General features: G+C 64.7%; 2 protein-coding genes across 2 annotated transcripts in view; both read right to left on the minus strand.

Moving 5' to 3' along the window:
* KMT2A (lysine methyltransferase 2A) overlaps positions 1–6,265 on the minus strand; it is a 40,273-nt gene extending 34,008 nt beyond the window's left edge. Inside the window, exon 1 of the mRNA XM_074162286.1 lies at positions 5,915–6,265. Coding sequence (XP_074018387.1) covers positions 5,915–6,265 — 351 coding nt within the window. The remainder of the gene's footprint in view (positions 1–5,914) is intronic.
* A 2,481-nt stretch (positions 6,266–8,746) lies between these two features.
* ATP5MG (ATP synthase membrane subunit g) lies at positions 8,747–9,418 on the minus strand. The gene is made up of 3 exons (XM_074162448.1): positions 9,306–9,418; positions 9,017–9,177; positions 8,747–8,936 (listed from the first exon to the last, which is right to left on the minus strand). Exons 1-3 carry the CDS (start codon positions 9,358–9,360, stop codon positions 8,838–8,840), a joined length of 315 nt encoding a protein of 104 aa, XP_074018549.1. The 5' UTR covers positions 9,361–9,418; the 3' UTR covers positions 8,747–8,837.
* Between the last annotated feature and the right edge of the window lie 49 nt (positions 9,419–9,467).

Consider the following 9,467-nt stretch of genomic DNA (forward strand, 5'->3'; position numbering starts at 1 on the left):
ACAGTACAACCTGCACCACCACGGGCCCAGGAAGCTGCATGGGACGGTCATCCAAGCTGTTCCAACCTGCTCCTGCAAAGGTTGATTTCATTCTACAACAGTCACCTGCAGAAGGCTTCACTTCTCTCCTGGTCACCGCCTTGGGCTTGGCCCCAATTATACAGCGCCTCATCCCTCGGGAAGGAGAAGCTATTCTCAGCAGCTCCTTCAGAAGCCTGATGAGTAACTACAGCACAACGTCCACCAGACTCCTCTTCCAGTGCAGGAACCATCCTCGGGGGGTGGCAATGAGCAGCCCCAAGGTAACGCCGGGCACACTCTGCACTCCTGTTGGTAGCAGAGTGAGCTGAGGGAGCTGCTTCCCAAGTGAGTGCCTGGATACAGCGTCACTAAGAAGCAGTGGAGCTCTTGGGGTTACCATCATGCACCAACTGGCAGAGGGTCCACTTGTCCCTTCAGCCTTTAATTAGACAGAAGCTCTAACGGGAGTGACACAGACTCCGCTGGGGCTTCCCTGGAGACAGCACCAATCCTCACGGTGTGTCCGAAGGGCATGGAACAGCCTGGGCAGATACAGCCCCGTGGGTGGTGCAGCTGGACCCAGTCACCAGAATACAACCCTGATGAGGGCTGCAGCTCCCAGAGTCCCTGGGACAACACCTGATTTTGGGGTTAGAAAGCGCAAGCTGCTCTGGACAGGGCTCCAGCACCAAGAGCGCCCATTCTGACGGCATTACTGAGCGTGCAGATCAGGCTTGCTGGAAGGAAAATGGGAATATCCAGTGTTAGGAGGTAACAGAACAGACAGTCTGTCGCTATTTGGCCAAATGGAGAGTGGCAGAACAGCCTAACAGCAGCCCACCAGCAGCACAGCCAGTCCCTGCTCCCCACAGAGTCCCGGCTCCATCCTGGATGAGAAGCTCCAATTTACAATTTCCCCTCTGAAGGAAGAGGGAGGCTTTTCAGAGCACCTGAAACACTCTCATTCTGGTCACGAGAAGCTTCAGCGCTGCCTCTGAGGAAGGGCCAGCTGAATCAGTACCGAGGAAGAGGCAGATCGCGTGCAGTGAGGGGAAAGCCAGCTCAAAGCTCCCACACCACGGCTAAGAGACCACCAGCAACACACCACTCCTGGGAACTGAAATATCTCTCTCCCCCTAGTCCCATAATGGATGTTTGGAAAGCAAGGCTTCAGCCAGATTGGGACAGCTGGGGAGAGGAAGGAATTCCAGAGCGTGTCGGTACATAACAGTAGACACAACTAAGAGAGCCGCCCAGGGCACCCCAGCGGCAGGGGCAGGACTCCAGACCCCCCTGCACACACAGGCCGTGCTCAACAAACCTCTCATGGGGGCAAACTCATCTCTCGCTCCCAAAGAAACACACACCGCCCGGGAAAGCACAGAACTGTTAGTACAGTCAAACTATGCCTGTAGCTTGGTTGGGGGGAACAGGTCACCCCTCCATGGGAATGTTGTGGCATCCCTGGACCTCCAGGTCCCAGGAGTCACCTGCTGTTGGCGCACGAGATGGCATGGAGGGGACTCTAAGCCCAGAGGGTTCTGTTGCGTGGCCACACAACCCTCTCAATCCAATGGAGGGGATTCAATGCCAGAGAAGCATCACATCTGAGTAGCTCACAAGGACCCACCCTCCTTGCCAAAGTCATGCCCAGCTGCCACCAACGCTGGAGAGAGACGCGAGATGAAGCATCTCACAGTGACTCCCAGTCCGCCCTGCACCAACACCTCACCACAGACCAGCCTGGACCTCACAAGAGACTGGAGGGGATGGGGACGCCTTCCAATAAATGCCAGACACGGTTCCCTCAGGAGCTACAGGGCTGGTTGAGAAGAGATGACTCCGCTGGAGTGACAAACCTTTGCTGGTCTGTGGCCAGCAAAACAACGTTCCTCTGCAGGAATGCTCCTGATTCTGTCCCCTGAAACCAAACCCACCCGAAACCTGGACAAATCGCCACCTCCTCCCAGCTTGGCTTCACATGAGACAGCACCTTCCCCACTTAAATCTCGCTGCCACCAGCAGTGCGGGCAGCAAGTGCTGGCACTGCAGCAGGGAAACCAGTGGCCAGCGTGTCCCCTCACACATGGCTGGGGAGAAAAGCGCCGTGGGAGCTCGTGGAAGCCACTGGCACTGACCCACGAGGAGGCAGCCCCAGCAGGGACGCCCTCGGGAGGCAGAAGAGGCGGAGAATGAGCTACTGACTCAAAGAGCGACCCGGTCTCTTCCCTGGTTTCTTCCCAGCGCGGCACAGCGGAACCTCCAGCTCAGCGCCCTGGTGACAGCACAGCACAGCGAGGTGTCACTGCAGGGTCTGTCCCAGCGGGTCTCCAGCTGGAGGGAAGGACGTTGAAAAGCCCCTGGAGCAGACTGGTCAGTGTGATGCTGCTGCTGCTTCTGAAACCGCCTGACCCACCCATCACCAGCGAGGTGAGGGTGCCACCTCCATCCACAACAGCTCCTCACGGGGAACCCCAACTCCTCTCTGCCCAAAAGCCTCACAAACCTGCCCTGCTGAGGGCTTCCAGCACCAGGTAACGCTGACTGAACGGCAGACACTTACCAGCAGGGTTAAAACACACCCTTTTATTGTCACACTTCTGACAAAGAAGCGCCCAAGTCTTGGGAAAGGAAAAAAGGTGTGAAGGAGCCCCCCCATCTCTGGGGCCAGGATCTGCGTCGCCTTCACTGCGTGTCCCTTGTACCCCAGCACTGCCTCGAGCAGCTCCGTCCCCAGGCATGTGCAGGAGCCGTGCCCCCAGCAGAGAAACCCCCGGGCAAATCCACAGAGACCCCCCAACACGGCTTGGGGAGGGGCAATTTTCAGGCAGAGAGGATTTTGGCGCCCGTGGAGGAGAGAAGGCTCCGTGCTGCCAGCCCAGGCGTGCTGGGGGCGGCTGTGGGGAAGCCACTCCTTCCTCCCAGCACATGGAGCCAGCTCCGCTCCAAAACAAGGCGGCCAGCGACGCGCAGCCCAGCCGCTCACGGGTACCTCCCCACGAATGATGAGCTGTGCATAATTAGGAGAGACACCGCCATCACCGCCACGTGCCATTCCCAACCGCCACTCTCTGCAACTTTTGGGCTGGGGCGGATTTTATGGAGCAAACTGTCAACATGCGCCCACCACGCTCCCAACTTGTACGTCCCAAAGCTCCAGCTGAACTCCCGGGGCCAGGGGGAGCGGGGAACCAACAGGCACATGGACAGTTCACAGCCCCGCACCAGCTTCTTCTACACCAAACATCGACATAACGACCCCAGAAAGCACAACCCAGTTTCCCTCCCGCTACCGCGCCACTCTCCTCCAGCGGGAAGGGTAACGCGCAGCACAAACGCCACTGTCTCAACCAGTTCCAGCTTTACTGTGCAGAAAGTCCCCCCCCCCGCCCCAGCTCTTGCGGTGACAAAACCGAGTCTCGTAACGCAGCTCCCCCAAAGCCAGTTTCGAGATAAGTCAGTGAAACTCTGAGCTGCAGCACGAGGCGAGGGTGCTGCCACCAAAGACACCAGAACCTGGGAGCAAGCAGCTCAGAACCAGGGACCTGTCAGGAAAGAGATGAAGCTACGGACCACAGAGTGGCCCAGGAGACGAGGGAAAATCCAGCGTAACGCTCGTCACGGGCTTCAACTGCCTGCTTAGGTCACATTTTGACAGTAACGCACAATTTCAGCAGGTGCTTGCACAAGTGAACACGGGAACGCAGCATGCCACCCAGAGCTCCCAAAACTCAGAAGGCAGAGTAGAAGCGGTATGTAAAAATATGAGAGAGCTCTTTCCTGAGCACCATGGGCTCCCAGACCCACAGCCTCCACTCTGAGTTTGTTCCCGCTACAGAAAGTCCTCTCGGCTGGAGACCGTGACCACTTCAGGCTTCACCCTCAGCCCTGCGGAAGGGAAGGGAGCGAGCGCCAGACAGTCACTCAGAGGACAGGGCAGCCCTGGTAAGCAGTGGGCTTCTGGAAGCCCCTTCTAGAAGAACATCTCGGCCCAAAGCAGGGAACCCCAGGGGCACCAGGACATGGTAAGGTCTGCGCTGGGGCTGTAACGCTGCACAACAGCTCAACGGGCAGCAGAACTGGGTCCTCCAGACGTTTCTCGAGCATCACCAAAGGGAAGAAACCAGCTCAGGGAGGCAACCAAACCCGACCACTGAGAGCATCCACTCCACAACAGTGACCCAGAGCCCGGGCACGGGCTGCGAGTGGGAGCAGCACCCCAGCTCTGCCCCTTCCCTGCCCACGAGGGGCCAGGTCAACCTCACCTACACATCCAGCCACACAGAACCCACATCGTCACACCCACTGCGTGTGGGAACGTTGTTAGACACGAGTCTTTAGTGACCAGATAGAAACTGATGGAAGAAGTGCCGTTCCTGAGACCCCCGAGATCCCGTCTCCACCAGCACCAAGAACCCATCTGAGCTATTTTACTGTAACGCAAAGATGCCATAAGGGCACAAAGATCTCCCAAAGCTGTTTTAAAGGGGTTTTCTGAGATGCAAAAATATACTGTAAGACAACCGGAATTAAAAAGGACGCAAACCAACCCAATGTCATCCTAGGAAAAAAAAAAAAAAAAAAAAAAAAGACTAGAAAGCAAGCCCCTGGCCTGCCCCCGCCAGCACCTGGGGAGGCGTTAGCCCTGCGGCCGGGCTGGTTACCCAGCTCTCACCCACCCCTGAGCCCAACCAGCTTCTCCTCACACACCCACTCCTTTCAAGGGGACCCGGTGAATTCCACCGAACCTTGTCTATTGCAAACTGAAAAGCCTACTGGTATCCCACACCACAGCCAGGAAAACACCGGGATGGGACCAACGGGTGGCTGGCAGCCAGTCCCAGTTAAAACCCTCAAAAGCGCTCCCACGACCAGCTCCGTGTGTGCCAAACCGATCCCTCTCCCCCCACATCACAGCCGCTGGAGCGCTGCAGCCCAGGAGCGACTCCAGCTCAGGCGCGGGCAACGAGCTCCACTTCACGGCACCCGACAGAAAACACCGGCACCCAGTCGGAAAGACACCAGAAAACTGCATTTTTACGTGCGTTCTGGCAAACTCTGCTATCGCCAGCAACAGGAAAGCAAAGCAACCGGTCTTCAACTGGGCAAAATACAGACAAAGATCCGCTCACCCTCTCCGCAGCTGACAACCTGCCTGGGGCAGGAGAGACAGAACCGGCCTTTCAAAAAAAAAATAAATTGGGCATTTCTGCCACAAAGGACCCGGGGAATTCTCTTCCTGGCGCTGGGAAGCGAGAAGCGGGGAGAGGGGCAAGGGAGGCTGCGGCTGGTAGTGAGTAACACACCCCCATCATGTCTTCCCCGTTCTGTCAATAGGTGGGCTCTTGTCAGACTCCGGCTGCCTCGGAAAGGCTTCAAAATAATAAAAAAAACGAAGGCAGGAAGAAGAGCAACTCGGGAAAAAAAGGAAAAAAAATAAGAAAAGAAAAAAGGGGGCGGTGGGCGCTCGCCCCGGGCTCTGCCCGGTGTCCGGGGCACGGCAGCCCGGCCCCCGCCCCGCTCCCGGGGCCGGCGCTGCGCCGAGCATCCCGGCGGCGGGCGGGAGGAGCCGCCGCCCCCCGGCCCATCCCACCCCCGGCGGCGGGCAGCGCTGCGCACCGGCGGGGCGGGGGATAACGGGCTCCCCGGCGGCGGGGAGGGGCCCGGCCCGGCACCCCCCCTCCCCCTCCCGCGGCCCGGCGGCGGGGCGCGCCCTTTGTGCGGGGCGCGGGAGCGGCGGCGCGGGCCCCGCGGAGGTGTGTCCGGGCGGGGGTGTGCCGCGCCGCGCCGCCGGGGCGGAGCGGGGATGCTGCGGAGCGGGACCCGCGGGCCGCGCCCGCCCTCGCCGTGTCCGTCCCCCCCCCCCCCCTCCCGCCCCGCCGCCCCTCCTCACCTCGCCGCTGCCCGCCTCGGCGCCGCAGGCCGCCCGGAACCGCCGCAGGTTGATGCCGATGGCGGCCGAGACCTGGAGCGCCGCGTCGAAGCCGGGTCCCACCCCGGCCGCGGGGCCGCCGGAGCCGCCGGAGCCCGGCGCTGCCCCGCCTCCCCCGCTTCCCGCCGCCCCGCCGGAGCACGGGCCGCCGCGCTCCCCCTCGCCCGCCGCCGCCGGCGTCGCCGCCGCCGGCTCGGCGGCCCGCAGGCTCCGCACGGCCGGCACCCGCAGCCGGGACCCCCCCAGCCCCCGGCGGCCCCAGCCGCCGCTGCCGGGCCGGGCAGGGAAGCGCCACCGACCGCTGTGCGCCATCTTTACTGTGAGGCGACGAGCCAGAGAGCGGGGCCGGGCCGCGCCCCGCGCCCTGCATAGCGCATCGCCGGCCGGCAGAGGTCCTGCATAACGGCGGGTGCCATGCAGGTTGCGGGGCCCCGCCATCTCGCCGCCCGGGCGCCTGGGTAAGCCATGCGCGGCGGGTGCTGGCCCGGCATAACGCTGGGTGACATGCAGGGTCCCGGGCTCAAGCTCCAGCGCGGCCCGCCGCCCTGGATAGCGCGGCTTCCCGTCGCCGCCCTCCCTGATAACTCGGGGCGCCGTGCAGGCGCGGGGCCCCGGGCGGGCGGGCCCTGAAACCTGACTGCCGCATAAGCGGCTCGCCAGCAGCTCGCATAACCGCGGCGGCGATGCCGAGCCAGGGCGCCAGCCGCCGGCGCCCGGGACCGCGCATACGGCATAGGCCGCTCCTCAGCCCCCTGCATAGCGCCCGGCCGCATGCAGGGCGCGGGGCCGCGGGCAGGCGGCCCCGGCCTGACAGGGCCCCTCTGCCCCGACAGGGCGCCCGGGGACTCCCCGCGGCCCCCGGCCGCGGCCGCCTGTTCCCGGGGCCGGCGCGGAGCCCGGGGCCTGCCCGGGGAGGCCTGGCTCCCGGAGGAGGAATCAGCGCGGGGGAGGCGGCGCCCAGGTACCGAGGGCCGATGGCGCCGGCCCGTCCCCGCCGCGGCCCCCTCGCCCCTCTTGCCTCCTGGGCCGGGCCGGCGTCCCGCCCGGTGCCCGCCGAGGGAGGAAGGTCGTGGCCCTGGGTGTCGCTCGGCCGGCAGCTCCCTCCGGTCCCGGCGCCGCAGCACAGGCTCGCCTCCATCTTGTGCGGCGCAGCGAGAAGGGGGTTAACACCCGACAAGTGCGGCCCCCGGGAGAAACGGCGCCTCCGCCGCCAGCGAACCCCTCAAACCCTCTGCCGGGGGACAGCGGGTACCCGGCTCCTGCGGAGCTCATCGCCCAGAGGGAGGGAGCGACTCAGGAGGAGAGAAAGGCCCTTTGCCCCTCACAGAACCAACCCAACAGCATCCGCCATGCCGAAGAGGAGGGAAAAGCTGCTGAAGGCCTTGGGAGCCTGTGCCCTGACCCCACTGTGAGGCCGGGGCAGGGCTGGGGCAGCTCCTCAGGAGGAACACGGAGAGGAGATGGTCCCCCTCTCTCTCGGCAGAGTGGAAGGGACTGGAGCCCGTCCGAGCTCTGCCAGCTGAGTCCAACCCCCTCCTGCCTGCCAAGGACCCTGACGGGTCCCAGGGACCAGCGCAGCCACAGCCCGGGGCCCACTCCTGAGCACCCACGCCGAGAGTGGCACACAGGGGCTGGAGTGAGGGGCGCGGGGGCAGCTCTTGGGGAGAGGCTCCAGGGCCCAGGAACCTCCTGCAAACTCAGATCATGCCTTAAACCTGCAACCCCTGTGCCTGTCTCTGATGGGAGATGTGCTGCAGACCCCCACCGTGGGGCCCGGCTGGTTCCTCGCACCAGTATCAATCTGCTGAGCCACAGGCCTGGGCAGCCATGAGCCACCAGCTCCTGGGAGGGGCTGTTTGTGGGGCCAGCGTTCCCTCTGGCTGGGCTTCGGCCCCTTGTGAGAGCGTCCCCTCCCCGGCGGGGGCGAGGGACAGCCCAGCCCTCGGGCAGCGATGGAGCCTCCGGCCAGTCCCGGAACAGCAGAGCTTCTCCTGCCCCGCTCCCCGGGGAAGCCTTCACCCTCGGTCTCCCCATCTCTCGCCTGGGAGCGACCAGTCGGGACCCGCAGCTGTGGGGACAGGGACCCTCCTTTTTAGCACAAAAAGAAACGCTTTCCATCGCTGCTGCCACCGACCCTGCAATGTGTGAGCTCACCTGTGCGACCGTCGGGCGTCCCAGGGGCATCCAGCCGGGCTGAGGGGGTCGGCTCCGCCGCGGAGAGAAGAGCAATAGCCCCGGGGATGCCGGGGACTTGGGGGCTGAAGGCAAGGCCCAGGGGCGCAGCTGGTATCACGATAGTCCCGACAAGAAGCAACGGGACCAGGACGCCTCTTCTGAGGCAACACCCACAGCCAGGGCCCCCCCCAGCAGGAGCCACTGCTGCAGCGACCTGGGAGCCAGCGTTTCCCGACGCCCCCCCAGGGCCCATCCCATCCCTCTAGGATCTGCCTCCGGCTGCGCGGGGACGGATGGGGAACGTGCCCGGCAGGGGGTTTCCAGCCGCCCCGGAGCTGGGACTGCAGGTACAGCCCGGCTCTGCTTGCCCCCACAGCCACCATGGCCACCGTGCCCCCGGCCAGCAGAACCGGGGACAGTGCTGCCCCCCCTCCAGCTCGTGCCACGGCCACCACCCCTGGCCAGTACAAGCCCAGCACCGGCTTCTCCCCGGTTCCCACCGGCCAACATGAATCACGGTTGGGAGCTAACAGAGGAGTCTGCGCTCCCAGTTTCGAACTGGGGCCCCTAGTCCTTCCACAGAGCACTGCCCCCCCCGGCCCCAGAACACCACGGACGGCCCGGCACCGGCTCCCGGCTTTATTGTCACTCGCCGTTACGGGGGGGGGGGGACGGACCGCGGGGACGGGGAGGGGAGCGGGGAGGGTCTTCAGACGTTGTACCCGATGAGGCTGCCCTTGCCGATGATCTCCCCGATGTAAAACCACATCAGCACCTCGGTGGCCACCAGCCCGTTCCTCAGCGCCTCCTGCCAGGGGAAAAAGGCCACCCGTTCGGTGCGGGGGGCTCGCCCGGGGCCGGGGCCCGTCCCGCCCCTTCCGCCCTTACCTTGACGGTGACCTGGGCCAGGCGGCCGGTCTGGAAGGCCCTGACCATGGCCTTCATGCTGTCCACGGCCCGCGGGATCTCGGCGGGGGTCGGCGGGGCCAGCTCCACCTTGGCGTAGTACCAGAACGTGGCCAGGCGCGGCTTCGAGTAGGCCAGGGCGGCTGCGGGAGAGGAACGGGCGGTTCCCCACCGGCAGCGCCCGCGGCCCCGGGCCCCCCGCCCCGCTCCCCGGCCCCCTCCGCCCCGCTCCCCGGCCCCCTCCGCCCCGCTCCCGGTGCCGGTGTCTCACCGCTGAGGAGCTGCGGCCCGCGGGCGGCCAGGCGCTGCGCCAGCCCCTGCGCCATGCTGCCGGCACCCCCAATGTCACCCCGCCGCCGCCAGGACCCCGCGGCTGTCCGCGCACCGCCCGCGCCCCGCCCCGACAGGCGTCTGCCGCGGGCAGCCCGCAGCG

Source organism: Numenius arquata, chromosome 22 (genome assembly GCF_964106895.1).
Source record: "Numenius arquata chromosome 22, bNumArq3.hap1.1, whole genome shotgun sequence".
Lineage (NCBI taxonomy): Eukaryota > Metazoa > Chordata > Aves > Charadriiformes > Scolopacidae > Numenius > Numenius arquata.